This window comes from Diorhabda carinulata, chromosome 2 (genome assembly GCF_026250575.1).
Source record: "Diorhabda carinulata isolate Delta chromosome 2, icDioCari1.1, whole genome shotgun sequence".
NCBI classification, from domain to species: Eukaryota; Metazoa; Arthropoda; class Insecta; order Coleoptera; family Chrysomelidae; genus Diorhabda; species Diorhabda carinulata.
The window spans coordinates 13,797,895-13,823,473 of record NC_079461.1 but is presented as its reverse complement, the minus strand read 5'-3'; the positions used below and the strand labels follow the sequence as shown (position 1 = coordinate 13,823,473).

At 31.2% G+C, this 25,579-nt stretch overlaps 1 protein-coding gene across 6 annotated transcripts in view; it reads right to left on the bottom strand.

Moving 5' to 3' along the window:
- LOC130904013 (paired box protein Pax-5) overlaps window positions 1-25,579 on the bottom strand; it is a 265,691-nt gene that overhangs the window by 14,527 nt on the left and 225,585 nt on the right. For 3 of the 6 annotated variants that reach the window (XM_057816498.1, XM_057816499.1, XM_057816504.1), the window contains 4 exons: window positions 19,857-20,080; window positions 5,648-5,733; window positions 3,417-3,639; window positions 2,513-2,611 (listed from right to left, as the gene is read on the bottom strand). In XM_057816498.1, the coding sequence (XP_057672481.1) occupies window positions 2,513-2,611; window positions 3,417-3,639; window positions 5,648-5,733; window positions 19,857-20,080 (632 nt within the window). The remainder of the gene's footprint in view (window positions 1-2,512; window positions 2,612-3,416; window positions 3,640-5,647; window positions 5,734-19,856; window positions 20,081-25,579) is intronic. The other 3 variants (XM_057816500.1, XM_057816501.1, XM_057816502.1) reach the window with 1 other exon arrangement.

Here is a 25,579-nt window from a genome sequence, read left to right as displayed (position 1 = left end):
ATTTTCACTCGTATGATACACGTTCTGAGTACGTTCACCATTAAAATGTCAAACTTCATGATGGCAATCTCAGATTTGATATGATCACATCAGTGTTGCAATATCTTAAAACTAGAGTAGCAGTCCTCTTATGTATCTTAGATGTATGTAACCGGTGAGTTTGGGTATCTGCTGGCTTAGCACGTGGAAAAATTATTGAAATTATTAGTTACCTGTTTCCATATTTTGTTTGGAAAGTTCACAATTACTTAGTTACTTGAAATATTAAAAAAAATACGATGAAATATTTTGTTAATCGAGAAATTATCTATATTTTTTTAGCTTTCATCTCATTCGGTGGTATTTGAATGGGTGGATTTGGGTTGGCAAAACGATGTTTGCCTTCTAAGTTTCTATAAAAAGTGAAACAGAAACAAACAAGTTCGAAGCTGAGTGTTTTATTGCTTATCGAAATATTCGTCCTTTAGCTGTATACATTTTTGCATACGCTAACAACTATTTTGGAAACAGTTCTTCTACTCTGAAGCTGATATCATAGAATCGTGTTTTTGAAAGTCTTCTTGAGGTAATGATAATCGCTGTCCGAGCCTCTTCCTTTTGACAGTGAGGGTCAAGGAAAAGTCATTAGACGATAATAATAAAATTAATTCGACGATTTTCTCCATCAAATATTCAGTTGTTTGACGTACTTTATGGGAACTGGTGAGCGGAATACATCTTTCTCATACCTTAAAGTTCATGTTAAATCACTTGTATTGCATTCTGTGATATCCTAAGAGACGCTTCTATCTGTCTGTAAGTCACTAGCCGATCTTTCTTTAATCGCGTTGTGTACTGCGTCGATGTTCTTCGGAATGACAATTGTTTTTGTCTGAATTTTCGACATTCATCACTAACGGATAGAAGACTATGACGCCGTTCTGCAAATCAATTATAAACAGTCTTCTTCTGATAGTGCTTCATTACCAAAAGATGAAAAATGTAATTCTATGTATTGTTGTTCACTAAGACCTTTTTTAAAATCAAGAAAAATCATCCAACGTAAGCCTTCACGTATGATTTCCATTTTTGCATAAACTTGCTTTCTTTAAACTTTCACTATCAACAACTAACTCAGTCAATTTCTAAATTGCCACCGGCTTCTAATAACAAACTTCTATGTTCACAAATTTGAAATTTGAAAATAGTTTGGGCGTTCAGTACAGAGCAAGTTTTACGCTGTTCAGGTAAATAGAGAGTAACTTCATTAAGTTACACATTATTTTTGTTTAACTAAGATGGATTCTAATTTTTTTTTTTATATTCGCCATATTAGTTGAATCAGTCCTGACGAAAACTATGTATTAGTCATCAAGCTGAACTCAATTGAATAATTAATGTGATAGTAGTAAACATAATATCAATTAGATCAATCGCTTTTACATAATCCAATTTTTATTGGTCTCTAAATTGAATGGACATGTATTTATGCTGACAATTGAGAGAGATTGGGAAAAAACTAATAAAGAATTGGATATGAAACTGCAAATAGATAGAGGGCAGTCCAAGAAAGAGATGATATGCACTATTATGACTCAAAAAATAATAACACTCAAAAGTGGAGAAAAACCCTCTATTCACCTATCATGATTTAATTGCATTGATATTTGATCCACAGAATCGAATGAACTTATCTCTTTGTTGGTTAATGACCAACTTTTTTAATATGTTTAAACACAACCAAAATAAACTGGAAAGGGCTATGAAGTATTTTATTGTTGATTCAACTTTTGAGTTGTATCATGTTCTCAAGATATGAAATGAGAGTAAAAAGTCGAATAATTATTTTTTTGTTTAAGCTATAGTATCCTTAGTATTAATTGGAATGATATTCAGAAAGTTGACTCAAATACTTGATATGTACTATTTCATGTAATTAAAAAATCATTCAATCTTTGTACTTGATTTACGGATAATTCAGTTTTCAAAGTCTTTTTGTCATCTGGACAAAAAGGACTTGAAACAGGTAACAAGAATTTAACCACCAACAGAAAGTAAAACTTCATAATTAGAAAGCAATGATCAGTTTTAGCTCATTATTTACCCGCAAGTACAAATTCTCTTGCAACAAAGAATACTAGAAAGAACTACATATTTTCGATGTTATTAGCACGAGACGAGATTAGGCAAAGTCTCCATATCGTTAAATTGAAAACATATGTCTCTTCTCGAGTGTAAAGACGAAACTATATAAATTAAAAAGTTCTCGAAGCTTTACTATTAAGGACACGGAAAATGAGACTCTTGGATCTCACCGTATTTGGTCTCGGTACTGTTTTTAAAAATGCTTTGTTTTTTATCAGACGTGAAGAGACGACAAATGAGCTTTTGTGAAGTCCTAAATATGGTTGCTACCTACTCAGTTAATTACAGTCAGAAATATGTGTCACCAAACTGAAGAAATAAAACCTCAACCAAAGGAATAGTTCCAACACCAGGGAATAGTGTACCTGATGTCCTTATCAGTACTTACCGGAATGATAAGGAGACATTGATGGATCCAGTATCCTCGAGGTTTCTATTTTCATTTCGTGCATTGTTATTGGAGCCAGAGGTGTTAATGAATTGGAACCTAATATTGTATTGCATTAATTACAACAAATAAAAGATACGATATTATACCACCACCAGTGAATATAGTAATTTTTGTGAAAGTTTTATTTCGAATTCTATAAAGGAAATACATTTTCAATAAACTTTGATTGTCAGGGCCGGATTAAGCTAGCGGCTTAGGGGAGGGGCTATAGCCCCGGGCCCCAGATCCAAGAGGACCCCATCATTTGGAAATCATTCTGTATTTTTTGATGTGTTGATACCGCAAATCTAACGTATTGATATGATTTTGTGAATTTTTCCGGGTTTTCGAATTCCTTAAGGGGGCCCGTCATTATTTTAGCCCCGGGCCTTATAAATCTTAATCCGGCCCTGTTGATTGTAAATTGGAATATGCTTTAATACGGCTGTCGCTCAGTAATTTTTAGAAAAATCTACTATACGACTTCATAGAACTTGATGGCTATTGATTCTCAAGTAATTTGGAATTATTAGCTAACTTTTTCTTATATTTCTACAGAATATATAGTTTCTTGTGAATGTTTTAATGAGAAATTACTTAGAAGAGAAGTGCAATAGACAAATTACCATATTTATATGTATGTTACTGTTGAACTATAACATATCAAAAATATTTCAGCTGTAGCGCTACTCATCTATCAATTGTTTTGGAAATTTTTTTACTCAGTTTGCTTAACATTGCATCAATTGATTATAGTTGTTAATAGTTGGTGTTCAATAAAAATTATTCTTTCCACAGCTAATTACTTTATAATTAAATATATGGTGAACCTACACTATAGTTATGTTAAAAGAGTTCTTACCTAATGAACCAGCCAAAGGAGGCGTATACAGATTCTGCGACGACGCTTGGCTCATTGTGTTTATGGTCTCGTAGATATCTGACGCAGAACTTACGTTATTAACACCGCCAAAACCTCCATGGGTATCGTAGTATCCTGTCTGTCCTGTAGTGGTGCCCGCTCCTCCTAATTCAGACAGTAATTTGTGCTCGTCTTTTATGTTCCATTTTCCCGGTGTCCACAGCTATAAAATGTTCAGAGTTGAACTTTATTTTTGCTTTAGATTAGAAGAGATAATGTAATTTGCAATTGGAGTTGCAAAAAAGCGAATTAATTAATTTTTCTTGCTCGCCAAACCAACAATATAAAGATTCAGAGAAATTAACGTTGGTGGTTTGGTCTCTCAAGTAAAAAAAGTGAACATATCATTTCAGTAGTGACTGTAGTGGATGATATAAAATGAAATCTGATAGTTAAATGTATAGGTTATCAAACTCAGGCTTGAGAAAAATAATAAGACTCATACTTAGGTAGTCGGAATTATATCAACGAAGGCTTTAATTTAAAAAAAGTAATCCTACGTCGATTTCTGTTGTAAAATTTTGAGTATTGAAGTTTTGACAAAAATTTCATGGTTCGATCAATACCTGGAAGCATAGTGGATAGGCAAGGAAGACTTTCCAAACTAAGGCCGGCTGATATTCTAAAATGTATTAAATTATCATAAATGAAAGAACTATCCTCGGAAGCTGACTCAATAGTCTTTTCAGGTTTCAATAAATTGTACTCTTATAAAACAAACATACGAGGTGTGGCTATCAAGTTCCGGGAATATATCAACAAAAAACAACTAAATGAATTTCCACAACAAATTGTATTATTGACCTTCATATTTGTCTCTATACAATTCTATCTAACGATTTCAACGTTGTAGCTATGATCAAAACATCTTCTTCTCCTTAATCGTCAGACTTTAACCAGTCAACATTGCCATCGGTCCTGTCTCAGACACTTTTGCCTCTGTTGGACATTTCTTATCTATTTTCAGCCACTGTTAAGTCAGTTTACGTATCTCGGGGTCATACTCTAGGTCTCATTTCCAGTGATTACCTGGCTCAACCTGATTCCTTGCAGAGCGCTTATTAAGTTTTTTTTATGAGTAAAAACATTTGAAACTAATAATTTGCAAATATTTTGTATTTATAATTCCTGATGTTATATCTTGCAGACAATTTGTTAACTGTCAACGCATTAGGCAGCGCACGAATGGTTATACACCTGCACCAGTCAAATGTGATCTGTGTGCGTAAATGTTCGACATTTGGTCAGTATGAGCTCCTTCAACTGATTCATGCCTCTCTTAAAACGATTCGACCATTCAGACACTTATATTTTTGATATACATTTTTTAGCGTCCACCAAATTCAATTTGCGAAGGATTTCAAAGAGTTCCTCATCAAATTTATCTAAAATTGAATCATTCTGCTTATTATGTGAGTCACTCATTTCCACGATCCCACTAGAGCAGTTTTTTTAGAAAAATATGCCCAAGTACGAATACATGCTATAGACACGTGCTATAGATTTCAGATTTTGAGTGGAAGTGAAAGCGTGAGAGAAAAATAGAAAAAAAAAGTATATTCATTAGAAAGCCGTTCAACGAATCTCATCTTGCTTATTTTTTATTATTAAATATATATTATGATAACAAATTGGATTTTAGGTTTCTCTCATGAAACTGATGTTATTAGATCTCATGTTGGTGGTTTGTTCCATGTCTTGCTGAAAGTTTTCATTAGTCACCAAGTTGTTCGCAAACCACATCTCATGTTTGTTGAAACTTTGATTATAAAAGTTCTATTTACTTATATAATGGTCGAATTAGCCTCTATTGAGTTTGATTAACATTGTAAATCATTAATCTACATACGATTTTGAATACTTTTATCTCTTCTTTCAATCACATCTCTTTTAATCAATTGCCGCATGTGTCCTACATGAAATTTAATTAAACATGTATAGTAAGTACAAAGTATCTCTTTCTTATTCACTATCAAACTAAAATTTATTGGAAGAACACAAACATACTACCAGTAAATTAGATTTCATCAAAGATACATCGAAGTAATCAACTGAAATTTATGAAAGCTGGTGTAATTGTGAAACCCACATCGTTAACATCGGATAGTAAATAAACTCTTTCCGTAAACAGAATATTCGATTAAATGTTACAACTAGAGTAATTAACTTACATTTGAATAAAGTTGGTCGCCATTATACTGTGATCTCTGCCTCTTGAAGTCATCTTCCGGGTGTCCATTTAAGTCCTTGTTTTCATCTGTGAAATATACAAATTGAAATACTAAACCATATGGTTGGATTATAAATAATAACTATTTTAATATTTCATTAAATATTATTTTGGAAAATACCTGATAAAAAATAAAATTTAATTTTATGTATCACGAATCTTGAAAAGTTTTTTTACGAATATCATTTGGAACAAATGATCAACTTTGCAACTGTTTGTTTTAATTTTTTGTAGCAAATTTTGATTGTTTTTTAAAATGTGTACTGAGGCAATTTACTGTCTCTTGGCGAGGCTCCTAACACTAGCATCGGCGTAAAAGATATAAGATTCATTTCCGAAACTCATTTCGCCTCAGATTCGTGAAAATCAATTAACTTGGACTCTCACTCATTGGTAGATTTATCAAGCTTTCTCGAAAAAAAAAATACAGCGGCCTAATTCGCCTTGAAAAACACATCGCTATACTAATGCGCATGTGTTTTGGGCGTCACTACAGCAACCTTCTCGATAATAAACTTTACAAGATTACAGTCAATTCTCGATCTGAATTTGAATGAAAGATATTAATGTATTATCAACATTAGTCAACGATTCTAGCATAGTTAATAAAAAAATTGATCAATACTCCACTTTTCTATTTTTGTATCTGTACTAATCAAACATGTATTTCCAGTTATCTATAAATAAATATCACGGAGTCATTATAATTTTTTTTATCTCCGCATTTCTGCAAATATTAAAATCCTAAATAAAAGGTAAACCCTCCACAGATCAAGTATCCCAGTGGAAAACATATTCACCTAGGAATACGAACAACTTTATAAAAGATTTAACTAGAGTGGACAGCGCTCTTTTCATTATCTCAACACAACCTATTTAATTGTGTTCAACATTTTCTCTTGTTCACTTCACTTTAGCAAAATGGACATCGAAATGGTAAAGGGTCGAGAGCATTGGCGTAACGGAAACATTATTCAACAAGTATTTTATATCTTCAAGGATATAATTTTTATAGTCGAAATGATATTCTTTATTAGTGAGTGCACACTATAAAAATTAAATATGAAGAAATGGTTCTAGCAACATTCTGAAATTCGGCTTGTTAAATTTCTTGTTTTATTTAGATTATAATGAAATAGTTGGTTTAAGAACCGCAATTTCATTTAATAAAGTTTGTATGCAGAAATGTTACATGTGTATATGAAAATTAGAACATGAACAGTCGTCCACTTTATTGGAAAGTGATCGGATCCTGGTAAAATTTGTTTTTTGTGGAAATGATACCATTTTTTTAGCGATTATAGTTGTTTTTTGCACTCTGTATAAAGAGGTCATATTTGTGGAGAGACTTGAATTTAACGACTAACACTATATATCCAGATCACTATTGTCAACCATTTTCTATCAAAAGCTCAACAAAATGAACCAACAATTACTTAAGATTTGGTTTTGTATTTTGGTTTTGTAACACATTTTCCATTTCAAACACTGGAAATTTTTATCCAATCATACACTTTCATTTGATCTAAAGGGAATTCGTGGCCAGAAAGTAAGTTTAATTGTTTCAGTAAAATGAATAGAGATATGTGTATTTAATTATTATGTTGTAAGAAGACAGTAGAGATTATGAGGTACCAAATGAACAAGAGGTATAATATATGTTGAGTAGTACTATGACAACTAGACATAATACAATCGACGACTATAACTTCAAGAGTCGGAGAGCTTAGATTCCTTGGAATTCCAATAACTGCAGGAAATAATGAATAACCATAAACCATAAACTGTAGGAAACACGGTGGAAGCAAATATCTTGACGCCAGGAAGATATTAGGTATAAATTTGAAACTGGATGAATAAAGATTATAAGACAGTAAGCATGCAGAACCTCAACAACAACGATGGCAACCTAGATGGAAAATTATACTAGTTTGTTACTATAAAATAAGACTTACTCGGGTATGTAAATATAGTAAAAAATATGAGGTCCATGTATGTATATTGTGTGTGTGAAGAAGACGACAAGACAACAGTACTCGTATGGAGAGACACAACTGTAAAACACTTCTACGATCTCGACTTTGGAAGAAAGGCAACATAGTAAAAGATCTGGAAGCTATGGGCATCAAAAGATGGAGATTTTGATAAATAGAAAAATAATAAATGAAAACATGAATTCAAATATCTAAATACAGAATGCAGTATTGAAGTATACTAACTGCATTAACATACAAACTCACCATGGGAATGGAAGTATGATACTGGACAATAATGTTCAGTAAAAGGTTAAACAAATTATTAGTACACGATAAACATCTTATGATTCCATACTTGTTAACACCTATACAACTATTGAACTTCAGTCCTACTCGTTTTCTCTTTCACTTCTAAAGTTTTTTTTTTTCATTATAATTCTGATTTCCCATAATTTCTTATTTGTTTTTTTTATATCACTGTATACTCCTCTGTTCTTATATGACAAAGTAAAAACTTCAGTTTCTCTAATTATAATGGATAAATCTCATAATACGTATTTCATCAAACTGCCGTTAATTAAATTCTTACAATCCTGTCATAATTCTCTAGCTGCGCCAATGGAATGATGGGGAGAGAGATAGAGAGAAAAAGAGAGAGAAGAGAACAACGTGGGTGAATTAAAATTGTATCGTGGCTGAAATGTTATTTACTTGGTATTTTAGATTCAAGCCACAATGCGTATTGTTTCAATAACAAGAATTTGAATGGCCTGGCCTAGCTAAAATTAATAGAGAATTCTCTATTAATTTTGTTGCACGACAAAAGTGTTTATTGGAGTTGTAAATTGAATATTCAATTATATTTTTAATTTATTTGGACTTTATAATCATGTCATTGTTTCACTTACAATCTAATTTAATTAGCTCAATATTCGATTTATGATTGAGTCCGGAGAAATATGGTGTTATTCGTGAATTGTCCATTGAAGCGATCATGAATAGCTTTGTTTCATCTTTATGGATATAAATAGATCGATATTATTTTTATGTTCATTGTATATTAACTTGACTAACTCTGTCGTAAAGTTGCTTATTCATATTGAAAATAAATTAAAATGATCAAAGAGTCTGATTTCAACACTTCACCTCCTATTCATGCATTGTTTACTATTTAGTATATTTAAGTAAAAACAAGATTACATCATTATCAATTAATAAATGTTTTGTGTATATTTTTTTATATTGTTTTTCATATTTTCTGTTGACTAGCCGACATAAAATTCTTACGATAAGGTCAATACAGAGAATAAAAATATGTTCGTATTGAAAAATATCTCAAAAATCAAAGAAATAAAAATAATTGTTGCCAATTTATGGGCTCAGTGACATAATGACTTTTTTTTTATTTTCAGAGAATATGGCATGATATATCAGTGATCAAGATTTTTAACAAAGAAACAAATTGTTACAAGGAATTCAATGATTGTCTTATAAGTAGAGCTATTAGAAAATTGTATCTTATTCATCATAGATTGTCTCATTCACCTCATTTTTTTATCAATAACTGGTACCTCATGTATTTTTCGCAAGGAGTTCTGTTTTGGGCCGGTATCTTATTTACCTCAAAGTGAGTGAGTATTTGAGATAGCGAAAGATACTATTAGTTGATATTGAGTTTTTGAAAGTCTATATTGTTCGTAGTGAAGCACTTGGATGAATTGGCTTCAATGTTTTCTAGTAGTCACCAACTCCATTGTTTGGGCGCGCAAATTTGTTGTGTTAATATGGAGACAATTCAAACGTATTCAGATTTAGTTTTCTCTTAGGTGGAATTCCTCGAACGATACTAAAGTTAATAGAAAAATTGTGACTATGGTAACAGATAGTTCTATGAAATTAAGTACATACTGAATGTAAGAAGTAATCAAAAAAATAATGTTTTTCTCGTTCCCATTTTGTGAAAAACGCATTTTGACACTGTTTTGAAGAACGTAAGTAACAATTACTAAAAAATATCGATTGCCTTTGATAACTGGTTTAAGTCAACTCACCACAATTGGGTTTAATAAAAAACCTTATTTACTCCAGAAAAAACCCTATAGTAGTTTCCAATACAACAATAAACAATCTCAATTTTTTATTTCCTCAACAATGTCAAACTAAGAATGGTTCATAGGAACTGAGTAATATCAAGTCATATGAGTATTAATAGTACAATTACTGAAATTATGAACATTATTCACAAAATTTTGGTAAATATTTTCTTGTTTTGTCTTAAATTGAAGCAGCTGTCTTTGTTTGGCACAATTTCTTGAACTATTGATAGGTTGCTCCATACCACTTCTTCAATATTTCTGGCAGCAGCAACAGACAAGACATTTGGCTATTAAACAATGCAATTTCTCTCAATTTTTGATCACAAGCTGTCAGTTTGACATTGTTGATAAAATAACAGTGGTTATGATGTTATAGAAAATGAAAGGTGTTCATAATTTCATGTCAAAAGTATAGAATTAAATTAATGAAAATCCAATAATAAAATTCTGCGGGAAAGAAAGAGTATCTAATATACTTCAGGAGATGTATATTTACTAGTAACAAACTTTATTTCCAATCCTCGCTATTTTTCGGGCGCAAAATCTTTCTCTACTAGTAAGTGATACTTACTTACATCTATTATAGTATACAGAACTGTTTTATATATATCTTGAACAGTATTTAAGATACTTGTAAAGTATCTATGACAGATCTACTTCATGTTATTGTTGCAACCACTGTAGTGAATCTTTTAATTCCGTTTAAGTTATGTGTACTCCGTTATCAAAGAGTATTTCCATTTCAATCACTAGTAATGAATATAATAATATATTTATTCATGATTAAAATAAAATTAAGTTCACTTTTTAGCTGTATGAGTATGTTCAATGCTCTTGCTACAACCCTGTACCCTACAGTAGTTCTAATTGAATAAAGATGACCGAACTTCTGGAAACCAAAGGTTTACACAATCCCTCCTGTATCATAGCCAGTGGACCGTAATGTTGTTACAATAGTTCCTGCGATGGTGATTAACCATCAGTCATCTCGTGACATTATTGTTTGGTGATTAATTGATTCACAGATTATGAAGTACCAACACATGAATTGGTCTATAGATATTACACGCCATCTGAACCTAGACCTAGATTGTTTACTCTTGACATTAATTACCCTAGTAAAACTTTATCGATACTCGAAATAGATGATATTTTTTTATTCACTCAGTATGCCACTTAAAAAATATTATTTTATTCATATTTTACTTTAATCAATATTTTTCTTATATGAAGTGGCAGTTTTTGAAACTATATCTATTTTATCAATATTCATAAATTTCAATCTAAACAATTAGTAATATTGATCCCAGTTGATAACGTAGGTTTCCGTTTACTATTAATAGGAAAATTATCTATGTAGTTTTCTCCCAGGATGGTTGGAATAAATTCTCTACATAGCTTAATTTTTGTGTAGAGGATGGTCACTTTAGCCAATTCGTCTCGGAAAACTAGATTTTCCACCCCCCAAAAAAAGTTAATTGGTCTTCGCGGAAAGCTTTAGAAAATGGTGTGAATTTTTCTCACCAAAAGCTTGATGTAGAAAATGTATAACGTTTTATAAAAAAAAAAACTTATGACGTTTTGGGCTGGTAATTCTCAGAATGAAATTCTAGAAATGCACGAGAAGAGAAGAAAAGCAATTAAACTATCATTATTTTCCAAATTTATTGACAATAAATTTCACGGAACGTGAAACTGAGTTTGCTTCCATATCAAGGTAGTAAATACATATCTCTAAATTCGATAAATGATGTGAAAGGTATCTGGAACTGATTTTGTGAATACAACAAATGTCTTAGACATCAATGGAATATTTCTTCTTTATGAAACTGTTTTTACGAAATAATCTACAAAGAATATGCATTGGTATATAATAAAACAATGAAGAATGAACGTTGTCGAAAATTGACGTCGCAAATTATGGCCAAAGACGAACATTAAGAATAGATACAATTCGAATAAACTATTCTTTAAACGAAATTGAATATGAATCAGAGGGACCAGAAACAGAAAATGTTCATCGGTAGCATAACAATACGTGACTTTACTACAACACTAGTCGATTTATTTCAAATGTACCCTTCAAGTTCCCCATGGACCAGTCAATATAATAGCAATAACATCGCCCCTGTCAAATGCAGTCGCCCTTTGGAATACTGGTCGATATTATCGTGCAGAAAATATGTGAATTCTCTCTTTTATTCCAAATATCTAAAAAATTGATAAACTTAATCAATAAATTGATTTCTGAGTCCCCGATGGCATAATGAAACTCCATTAGATAGAATTACACATGAAAACATGACTTAATTCTGGTGTAGATGAAAGATTTTGAAATATATTTGATATAGTACTAACACCAATTATTATAATTCTGAAGATTATAAATCTTTCAATGGGCAACAATGGTAATAAATATTATATTTCTCAGTTAAAATCTTAAATTATTACTATTCGAAGAATATTTTCTTATGTTGAATATTGCAACGGTAGATGAACATTTGCATCGAACAATACGACATCCTAGTAGTTCTAAAGGGATTATTTTCAGTTTTTATCAATAGATCCCAGTATTTTAAAAATCAAAACTAGAGCTAATATCGGGAGAAAAATAAATCAACGTTAATTCTATAAAACAATATACGTTATAGTATGGAAAAAAATCAAACTAACCTTTTTGTTTTATGACACAAAACGAGGTTGTTTCAAGAGTATCCAACAAGTCTCCGCGTTAAATTTTCTTACCAACAACTGTAAGACATGAACGTTAACAGTTATGACTTGTTAGTTCGTGAACGACGTCCATTACAGTGTCTTTTTCATGTTCATCTTATTTTGTTAATACACAAAATGACGAAAAAGTGTGCTCAACGAGTATGAATCAAGTTTTGAATAAATCTTGGATAAAAATTGCTAACTTAATATTAGGGATAAATTATGAGCTGGCGGCCAGGAATAAAGCCACTTCCTTCACAATGGAAACATTTCAAATCACCAAGACGGAACCGAGTACAACAAAGTGATAGTTCAGGCAATGTTGATTGTCAAACGATCACTGAAGAATGCTACTTTTACCTGACAGTTAGAAGATATAAGCCATAGCTTTGGATATATCTGTGAACTTTATTGAAACAATAGCAGATCGATGAGAAAGAGACGTCTGATGTTCGATAAGTGCACTAAAGGAAATTTCGAAAACTAACTGCTTCAGGAAGCTAGAAACATCGCTAGATACGTGCTCATGAATTAAATATGGATTACTTTGAAGGATAAAATGCCTTTTTCTGGAATTAAGTAGATTGATGAAAACAGCAATAAATAATAAAATTTGCCATTGAGGCAATATTATGAAGATGATGTAGAGCTAAATATTAAGATATATTTAGAAAAGAAAACATATACTAGAAGGAAAATGGACAACTACAAAAGCGGTAGTAGAAGATAAGTGTTTGGTCAGGTAGCAGTTGCAGAATAGACCTTTGGACAGCAAAGAATAATTTTTCAGATACCTGGGGACGTCCAAAAATCAGCTCCTTGTAATATTGTCAGTCCAAGTCAACAGTTTAAAATTCTAAAAAGTTTGTCTTACCTTTCAATTAACATATTCAAAATGACATATACTGAATGTTCATTCTTCATTATGCATATTGTTACAATAAATTTTTTTTATTCCAAATATAATATGTTTTATAATGTTCGGTATTTAGATAAATGAGCTATCGCGCACTAACATTAATTAGAACTACTTCACAATACTCCGGAAGTTAAGAAGGTTATATACAAAGAAAATTCACCACAATACGTATAATTCGTTGTAGCAAAACATTAAACGAATGATTTCTGACCGGAAGATAGTTAGCTAGTTGCGATTGTAACTCAACGAGGACTCCTCCATCTTAAGCGTCTTTGACCAAGAATATATAAATGCAGATTTGTCTTGCGAGTTTATAGTCGGTAATTATAATGGTTGTGAGCTTATTAGGAAATTTTGGAGTGATTTGTTATGGTACTTCCGACCTTTAATAAATTTATGATGACTTTGGTTCTATAATCAACTTATAGATTTTATGGTAGCTGGTGAAGGAAAAGTTTCAATTACAAACAGGAAAATGTTCCATTGTACGTTATGTTTATTAGTTATTTTTATTTCAAAATTATCCAGAATATATATAGTATTAGCAATAAATGAAATGTTGTTATTTACCTAAACTATTATACTTAAATTTGAATTTTCAAAGTGATAATCAGTGAAATCATCCAATTTACAATTTGTTTATTGTTAATTAGGTACCTAATTGGCAATAACAAAAAAATATTGATTGAAGATTGAAATATGATGAATACAAGTACAGGTACGTAATTTGATTAATTTACGACTCTGATAATGTTCCAAGAAGAAGCTGCCAACGTCACGCGATTGCAAGAAAATAGTGACATACTGTTCAAGAATACAAACAGTGCTACAAAATTAACACTCCAGACGTTATTAGTGAGACAAATATTAATGAAGCGTTTTATCTAAATATTAACAAGCAACGAGAACGAAAGTGTATGGTTTCTTTAAGGATGTGTGATACTTATTATGGTATAAAATTAATCAAGGAAGCAGGTTTGTGAAATGCAGCACTTAAGATTCCTAGAATAAACTAGATATTTCGTAGGAGCTAATAAGGTTAGAAATGTTTCAGACACTTGATCACTTTATGTAACGGGAAATTAATTACAAACATTAATAAACAAAAAATACTGTTAGGTGAATATAATATTTCAAATTATTCTGTTTGAATATAGTATATGCAATTTGGAATTAAATTTAACCAATCAATGCTCGAACAAGTCGAATAGTACCTAATTCCAATTACCATTGTTTTGCATGCAATAATAATGTATATAATAAGCTTCAATATTAGATTTGATTTTGTTGAATGGCACTCCCTACCAATCACAAGATAATAACAGAAGTAATGTAAAATTCTAAGCATCTCTGAGAACTTGGAGCACAATTGTTATGTATTCCCTTCAAGCTTTCAATTCCTTGAAATTAGCTGCTTTGGTCTTAATACTTTGTACTCAAATAGAAATTCAGAAGATTGAAATCTTGGAATATCGGTTGCTATTCAGCAAGCTCCCTCAATCAATCCACCTGAAACTATAGCACCGAAATACTCCTAAATCAATCTTTTAAAATAGGGATGCGCATCATCTCTATTCAGTACTCTAGCATGTACAATATTAGGAAGCAGCAAGTAAACCGAAACATGTAATCTTCTTGCAGATGAAGATGGTTCTTCAACTTTCTATAATCTCTGATCAAACATTTATTTTTCTGGATCGCTGAATATAGCCATTTAGCATCAACGTCGATTCATCGGAAGACAGAAAATTCTCTACTAGAATATTGTCCGCTATCGGAATCATCTTTCAGTAATTCCTTTTATAAGGATGCAATTTATGAGTTCCAAGAATTCCTGATATAGCCAAGTGGCCAATTTTAATATAATTAGAAATCGGCCTAGCTGAAATATTTTTTATTTTGATATCTTTACTAATCGTTTTGTCGTCAAGTTCAATCATTTTTCAATTTTTTGAATTTTAATTAAATGAAAATATTGAATTATTTCCAAAAGATATTGATATTTTCAAAATGACCGATTACTGAATGTAATATACTAGTCGCATTTTGAATAACTACAACTTGAACACAAAAATTATAGAACTTTAGTAATTTTTTTGTAGGCGGTTAAATGAAATTATTATCAACATAACTGAAACATATTTATAGATAGTTACACATGATTCTAAGGAATTTTATAAGCCAATCCACTAGCCATTTATCCTGTAAAAAAGTTTATTCTGCTGCTAGTATGTTAATTAGATTGAGAGTATTCATGATTCTATATATTTTGTACTAATAAAATATTCTACAAGGGTTGTATGAAAAGATCCAGCACTAAAAAGAAACAGCAAGTATTCGCATCAATCGACACGAGCTTTATTTGAGCGACTTTCAAATTAAGCGGCATCCAACGCAAACATATCTTTTTGACAGTCAAATGTAAGTCACAACCGTTATGTTACATGACGATCTTGGGATATCATTTGATGCATAGCATCGATATTTTTTGGCACAACAGCTGATTTTGGAACACCTTCACGAAATTTATTCTGTAGCGATGTGCGACCAAGATTAAATTAGGAAAACCAGCGAAACACGGTGACACGAGACGGAGCTTCATCATAAAAAGTCGAAGCGAGTTGATCGGCATACTGCAGTGGGTTTAATTCAAGCCGAAAGTCATAGAAATTTATCGCGATTTAATTCCATTTTTTTACCAAGATTAATGCTTCGAGTATGTGTCAACTGTTTCCATATCTCAAAACTATGATCACGATTGAATCTAGCCGGCAAAAGATTTCTATTTTCAAGAAAATATTTATACCGACTCGCTTTATACTTGTCAAGCAAAAATCAAACTTCCATAATGGCCGAAATTTTACTGATAATCTCTCAACGCATGCGCAAATATATTTTTAAATATATTGATGAGTGCTGACATCTTCATGTTGAAGTCGGAAACTTTTTAGACATCTCTCGTATCTAAAAATTGAGTACTCCTTGGATTGACATGAAACAATATCACATATCAATAAATAAGCTATTTTGCTATGATAAAAAAATCTTTTGTTCTCTAACAACATTTCCTTTCGACTCTATAGAATTAATCCAGAGAGTTTTTCCGCTAAAGACGCATCTATGTGCATTCATGTCTTCATTTGTCTGAAATTGCTTCCCACGCCGCCATTTTTTTTCGTTCGGCAACAAGATGCTGTTGAAAGGTATTAGATCAAATAAAAATGGTGGAAAAAGCAAGAATGGGAACCCCCGTTATTTATTCTGAAGACCCAACCTTGAAAGTTTGGGATTCTGCGAGATATATTTAATAGTGATTACAAATTAAAGAATAAATTTTTGCAATTCGACAGAAATAGAAAATAGACACACAAAATGTTTCCTAGTTTCTGTCAAACAGATAAAATGCGTATTGTAATTTATCAAAACAGAGGATCTCATTTCTATTAAATATTAAAGAACTACAAGAAGAAACTAAGTCCATATTTTTAGGAAAATATGAGTTTCAACTGAATATACCCAATTCAGACGTATCTTGGTTATTGAGGTAACTAAAAAACTATTCAATTAGAATTTGTTATTACAATGAATTTGGAAACCTTGAAATAACCTTGAAATAGACTTCTAAGTAAATTATTTTATTTAGCCTTGTGCTTCTAGTATTCTGAAATATATCTAATAATTGCGATATATAGTTTATTTAATTTTCCAATTCCTCACAATAACAGTGATTGACACTGATTTTGCGGAAGCGCACATCAGTTTGTTAATTTAAAATTGACCTTTTTATTCACTCGGACACTCCATATATCAAACGTATTACAGTTTGATACTTCTTGATATAATACAAGTCGTGAACACACATGCATTATTACGGCTCTTCACGGATGGTGAGCATCCATGGGTCCGACTTCATGGCTGCGCACAGACCGTGAGATTTATAAATTTATATTTTGACTATTTCATTGTGCAATTTAGGGGAATAATATATTGTTAAAAGCCCTCACCCAACTCATTTAGATCTTCCTTGAGTATCAGATTACTTTTGATTAAATTTTGTTTCTCTCTTTTTAATATATGTCACCTTTCGTTTTACATTTATGAATTATCCTCCAACTGATATATTAATAGCTATAGCTCTATAAGAAACTTTTCCGCACATTAGTTAAATTTGTCTTAATCATTATCATTGGTAAACTCAATATCTTTCGATTTGATTCAAGAGCAATTATTATAAATATTTCAATTCTTTTCTTCTTACTTTAAAACTTTCGGTTTCTTGCCAAATTAATAATGTAGTTATTGATTAGTCAAATTGATAATAGCGTTTTTACGAATAATTTATGAAAAACAAGGTTCTAGCTATTTATCATGTACTTGTTATGATACTATTAGCAATCATGAATAAATAGTTGGTGAAATATTGCATGATACATCCAATTCTGTTCTTAGCGTAGCTATATTATCGTCAGTGTTCATATTTTATTAGAAGATATATTTTGAGAATTTAAAAGGCATTTAAGTACAAAGTAGTTAATTCAGTATATCCAAATCAAAAGATATCCGAACCAAAATATCCAAAAATAGAATAATTATTTTTTTAAAAAACTTTAGCCGCCTCTAAAGCTTAACAAATTGTTTATGAACACATAAATAAATATTAAGAAAAAACTATGAGAGAAATATTAAGACAATTTTAAATTGGTATAACCCTGAAAGTTAAATTAACATATAACACACCTAAAGTACCAAAAAAAATATAAAAATTACAGTCTTGCGTTCAGTGCTGGAGACTTTTTTTATAAATAGTTGTTGAACCTATTACAAAATTATACGACAGTATCATCCATTCCTATATTTTTATTATCAAATCATTTATATTGACCCGAAGCCGAATCTGTCTGATAGGGTAAAATGGAAAGCACAAATTTTGGTGATGGACTCTGTGAATATTCGAGAAACAGACTCTATAAATACGAGATGACTGTAGAGTAAGTGAGTAAGTACAATCTGTAATTATTATAGTATAAGTGAAGAGATACGCACATTACGTCTAATTCTTCGAAAAGTTAGTACTTGTCGAGTTTTTGAGATTTAAATTTTTTTTATTTTCCACTCTTTGTTGAACGTATCATTTCCGATTTCTTTTATAAAGAGATTGTTTTTTATTCTATGTCACATGAGTTAATGAGAAGCATATGAGAGTTTAGAAAGCGAAACTAATACGATGAACCCCTCTAAGAAGCAGAGAATTGTGCTCAACATCAAAAATTTAGCTTGAACAAACTTGTTTGTGACCGCAACACAAATTATTATACCTAAAGATGTAGAGATTTGCAATTATACCAACAGGTATAACGAAGAATTCTGCTTTGTTTCTAAGATTTGAATGTATCTTTGAGTTTGAGCATTACACAGCTAGTTTTAAAATTAATTAAGTTTTCTATTCTCAAAAGTTTTTCAATAGTATAGTATTTAGAGATATATTCAAAGACGATATTCTACTTTCATCTTGTGTTTAGTTTATACAGGAACTTTCTCTTGACCTCATACATATACTAGAATTATGTTTTATATGAACCAAATCACTTTGACGCACTAGATGAAGTGACCTGGGTAATAATCGTCTGAAACTAATTGTATTATTTTATAATTAGTCCTTTATTCTGCAACAATTTACTTTTATAAAATGATTATTATTTAATTTTGATACCATCTTCAGTTCTAAAGGGCACGTCCCTAATTAGCACTAATACTAATTCATCCCGTTAAATTTATTCAAATGATGAAATAATTAACTACTTTTTCCTAGAAAACCTACTATATTCCCAGAATTATCTCTCAATCGAGTCGAAAGGTATCCAAAGAAACACAAAGAAATTTTTAACCAAGCGGAAATCGAAACGATTCTGTTTTGTGATTAGGAAGTCCACAACGCTATATTGCATTTAGTATAAATCGCATCAGCGTGAAACAAGTGAGTGCGGCCTTCCGCCTCCTCTCTGACCAATCAGCGCCGGTGTCGGATTATGAAGACATCACACGGGTTGCTACGCGACCGCGAAACCCCCACGGCCAACTACCCTGAATGAGCCGCGTCGCCAAACCCTCGAAAAACCTTTGAAATCCCGATCGTGCATATGTTTACGCAATATTTCGCCATAACACGGGAAAATGTGAGACCTTCACGGAAAAAGGATCTCCAGGGAAATTTAAATGTTTTTTGAAATTTTTATTCCCTTGCATATGAAAATCTCAAAACAATATTCGTTTTTATTCTGAAAGGTAAGCAATGTAAAATATTAAATATATAACAATTCATTCGAATTTTAAATTTCCTTGAATGTCTACTGAAATTATGTGTAGTGTTTATATAAGCATCATATGGTGATAAGAAACTTTTAAAAATACCGTATCTTATTAATTGTTGATGAAAATGAAACTTACCATGATCGTCTATCCTTTTCCGTTTTATACTATTACCATTTGGATCATGTTGTAAACCTAAAATACCATTTATACTATAAGCACCCGATCTGGGTTCATTCAGTTGGGTTGCTGGCGCGTGCGCGATCACAGATACAGGTCCTCCACTAACTGATGAGGCAGCGTTACTTGTTGCTATTTGGTGCGCATGTTTTGCTTTCTCAGCAGCTTTGTTCCTTACAATCCTGGAAGGAAACATAAAAAGTCGTGAAAAAATTTAGCTCGGGAATTCAATTACAATTTACAATTCAAAGCTTTTAGAAGAAAAATCTGCGTGGTTGTTGATGTTGTCGATGAAAATAATATAGTGGCGTTAATCATAGATTCCTTTTGGAATCAAAATATTTATTAATAACTCACATACAAAATATAGTGTTTAACAATAATTCTTAAATACTTGTGGTGTTAGAAATGTCGAAAATTATGAAAAATAGTTAGAGACACTGTTTAATATTTGAAATAATTATTTTTACATGACGTATATGTCAAAAAAATTCTATATTTAGGCTAGTATATTCCGTAGATAACAGTAGGTCGGCAAAATGTACACATTTCTATGAAATAACATTGTTTTTGTGATTGCCATATTATGAGTAATTGTATGCAAATTGCTGTCTCCAGTTCTCCACCCTCTGTTGAATTGTGGTATACTAAATGCGTTAAAGTCACAACTACCAATTTTGAGTATTCATACATAATGTATTCAAGCCATTAATGAAAGCAAAACGTCATCGTTGCAAACTTCACAGCACGCGACCGTTCACGTGTTTGGACGGGAAACACGAGTCCGCGGCCTAACACTTCATTCAAAAGTTATTTATCCTTAATCCTCAATATATTGGAGGGTTTTATTTTAATTGAATGAGTTCGTCTATACCTAACATTTTTTATGAATATAACTTTTTTAGGTAATGAAAGTGGAAGTAAAAAGAAAAAGTATTTTATTTTTCCGATCAGTTTTCAGGTATTCATTACACATATTATATACGGCAAAGAGAGTTTAACAATTTTCCAAACAAAGTATCGAAAGAGTAGTTTTGTCTGTTTTAAACAATTAAAATCTACAAGTATCTAGCTCATATGCTGTGAAGATGATTCATGTTTTGAAATAAAAAATTGCAATTGTAGAAAAACTACCACACGGTAGGAAAGGATAATTTTGATATATAATTTTTATACAAAACGTTAATGTAAAACGTTATCCACAATGGGAAGTTAACGAAGAGACTATAGGACAAGAAGAATAACAACATTGTAGTTTTCAGTGCTGTGAGTATTTCTACGAGCAATGGTTTCAGGATTTTATAGAAATACTTGGTTGGAATTTTGGGTGATCTTATATTTATATCAAATTTTTGAATTTGTTATCTATAACTACACAGATAATTTTTTCACCTACAAATAACAAGAACAGAAGAAAATGATAAATTGAAGCATTGTTTGCATTTCAAAAAGACGAGGTAGACAATTTCATTTATGGTCATTAGATGGTAGATGGAGCTTAATTCTAGACTTACAGCTAGCATAACTGTTGCTAGACTTTTTATGATAACAAATAGAACCAGTAAACATGTAAAGATATATTGAGGCTCAATTTTATTCTATGAAAACCAACAGAAGTCGTTTAGAATGCATAATACAACTTATTACTGTTATGCTATTCAGTTAACTTCTATATTATGCATGTCAGTAAATTGGAAATTCCTTAATCATTTACTTTTATTCTAAGCATCATACACATACACATTGATTTCCTTTCGGATTTTAACATAGAACAAGGAAATGGGAAAAAGAATATATTAATTTTTTTCCTTTTTATTCTAAAATTGGCACCTTCAGATTTTTATAGGGAGAATAGTTTCATTCAAATGGTGTGAATTTAAATACAATTTTTCATGCAATCGATTAGCTGGAAACATATACATCACTTGAATGTTAATTCAAACAATGAATAGAATAGAAGGTTTCACAAATCAAAATGATGCAGCTTGTGGGGATTTAATTTTAAAGCGGTTTATACTGAGAATGCAATAATTCTAGTTGTCTAGCACCTATTCTAAATCACAATCAGTTCGAAACCAATCAGTTTTTCATACGAATGCGAATTATGCTAAACCTAAATCACTCGAATTAATAATTAACTTGATATGCTGACAGCGTGTGCTACGAGAGTCGCAAATTAGCTTTCAAATGATACAAATTTATTGTCAATTCGATTGTTGTATACGGTAGGTGTCACGTATATATTTTCAAAAATATTTAATATGAAAGGAGTTATTACAACTTACAAGGGGCAGGCGAGAAGTAAGGCGAAATATTTAATGAAAATCAAAGTTGAAAAACTAGCGAATTAAAATCGCCTTATAGCACGTTAAGTTGAAATGATAAAAAAGAATGCAGCTGGCTTATTTTCAGGTCTTCATTTCGAAAGCAGTCTAGAATCTTTGTGTGAAGTACTGATACAATCTGAGCGCATTAGGCCCTTACGAATTTAGAAAAAAAGGACCAATACCTTGATATTTGCTCAATACATACTAGTTGAAATAGAAGCATCATCAATAATTGTTGTTATAGAAATTTATTCACCGCATTTTTTGATAATATCTTGTAGTTGGAAGAAGCATTCATATGAGTACAACGTATCTAGACACGACCACAAAATACGAGTATACGAGTATTGTAGCTAGAGAAATTATAGACAAATCACCACTATATGATTTGCTGGTATTTTTGTATGTAATATCTAAAGAGCGGTTTTTTATTAGTATTTACTACGGATTTATTATTATTAATTGTTGATGTCAATGGAGTCTACACTTACATAATGAATATCAAAATAAAAATTAATTTTTATTCTTAAAATAGATTATATTCTTATTTTTATATTGATGATGTGGCTGATATTTTAATTAATATAAATACGCGAATTGTCAGTGTCAAATAATATTTTTATAAGGACTGAAATTAGTCTTATGTAGATGAAGATGAAATCAAACCTCATTTAACTCGCGATTAAATGAGGTTTGATACTACTGATAAGCAGATGTTGCTAGACTAATTGCATGTATAAGTAATGTAGCACAAAGATCTAGGGATTGTGAGCGTCAAATTAAAGTTTCACTGAATGGAATTGTCTTCTAAATTCTAAGAGGGTAACTGACCTGCCAGATGCCCCTCAAGAGTTTCTCTACCAATGCGAGAAAGTCAAGGACCTTGTTTATTGAGCTAATACGCTATTCAGTTATCAATTGTGATTGGATTTTATCCAGACTCAAGACAAAGGTATTTGAAGGTAACCGAATTGTATAACTCGTCCGCAAATAACTTTCTACCAAAGCGGTACAATCATAGTTAAGTAAGATTTTAGTGAATGTAAGCGGAAGAACTGATCTCATTTTATTAGCCGCTTTTCAACAGGTATTCCTTATTCTGATATCATTCTATATAGAGCAGCTGTAGGTCCTAGCTTCTGTTTAAGCTAAATCGTACACTCGCAATGGACTTCACAGATGAGGTATTAATGTTTTGCAATAGCCAGCGCAGATCCTGGACCTCGATCCCCAGAAACACGTATGAGATAGACTCCAGTGACAAAACAATACAATACAATAAAACGATAGAAAATCACGCTATGTAATTAACCAATTTCCTCTTATACAAATCAAAAAAATAGAATCCGTACTTTCAATATTCTTCTCAAGTATAAACACTTTAATTACTAATTTTTAAGTTATGTATTTTCTCTATATTTCTGTCAGTGACTATCCACAGCAACTAATTTTTTCACTGTTGCTACCAAAGATAAACTTTGTTGATAACTATAATTTTGTTGTATTTATATTGAAAACAATAATAACGTGAGTTTAAAACATGACCCGGAGAAAAATGAGAGACCGAAACGTTAAACTCCTCAAGCTCACATTTCAATTAATTTGTAATTAGTCTAAACAAACAACAAAATAGAGGAAACCACTCAATGCCTCACTTACACTTTTAATCCTGGAAATTACATTTCAAAGACGAGGGTATCCAACCCACTGAGTCGGCTTTTTCCAACAAATCTAACGACAATACAATAGGAAGCAGACAATAGTTGACACTTTCAATACAGCAAATATTTGCTCGAAAAACCCGAGATGCTGTCTTCATCTGTTCTATACAGAAGTCAGTAATGCCGTCTTTTTTCAAAGTAGCAGCTGCTGTGTCAACGTCGAGAGCTGTTATGTTACATCTATTAAAATAGAGTTTGATATTGTACCTGAAGTGGCATAGTTCATTAAAATGTTTATGTGATACTGTAGGGGATATTTTCGAATGGGATTTTGAGTTAAAGGAAGTCTATTTATATAAGGGAGTATATTAATATTAATCGCAGTTTCACACCAAAAGAAAGGGTGGTTATCGGTAGAACATTTTTAATGATTTGAAATAAAAATTTACTACAAACGAGACAGTTATCACAATCGAAATAATAAAATATATAATAGAGTAACAAATAGTTTTTTTGTTGGGATTGCCAATCTGAACTAAATTGAATAAGGAAATAAAATTATTGCAAACTCTTCAAGCTTAACAAGAGTACTGAAAAAGTGGAATATAAAAATTTCTCGATTATAGATTATAGAGATTATAGAGAGTAGAGGTGAAGAGGAGTATATCATATGTAAGAAAAGTTGACAAAATGTCCAGCTATATACGACAAATAACTATTAAAAACTTTCCAGAAAGACGCTGATGTAGACAAAGGGAATCATATGAACCTAGAAATTGTAGATGAATCGAAATATACCATACCAACTTAAAAATTTTATATTTATTGTTTATTATTGAAAATACAGATGGTTCTCTTTATCTCCACCCATAATGACGATAAAGTATTAAGTTTGAAGACCTGAAATCTACGACAGTGTAGCTGAAAGACATTTGAAATGAAGCTATACCGAAATGCTTCTGTTCATAGTCTAGATAGGAGCAGTGCTAGCCAAGAGCAGTATTATAAGTCATTTAATATCAAAATATCAACTATTTTACTTGTATTTCCATAGGATAGTAAAATATCTTTATAATTTATCTCGCACCAAACTACTATCCATCTTTTGATATAAAATATAATTTCATTGGTCAATTAGCATAAAGAGTTTAGCGCAATCGAGTTTTCTTTATAATTTAGGCAGATGTCCAAGAGGGGAAGTTCAGAGAATCCTCCTTTTTTCTGTGGGTCGAAAATAGATAATTACAATCGACTAAGCAGCAACAATAGTGCGTTCTGTGAAGAAATGTGATTCAATATTGCTCAGTTCTAGAAAAACTGATAGAGTAGCAGGTGGGAATTTATTTCTCCATAAATGATCAAAATCGTATCACTATCATTTATAGTACAAAATTCATGTTTTTATATGTTTATTTTATCGAATAAATTAAACAATATATCTATTCTTCGTGTATGCATTAGTATTTGTATAAATTTATTGTATGTAATTTGTTAGTGTATGTACAACGTTCTCGGAATTTAACTACCACTAATTTGCATACTCGGGTTGTTAAAATTTTTTGCAGTTTTTGCAAACAATATTGTTGATTAATGTCTCTCAAATATATCATCGAAATTATAATATGGAGTAAAGATGTATTCTTTACAATCACATTCTTTTCGCCTTTATCGATTATCGATATCAAAATATCAG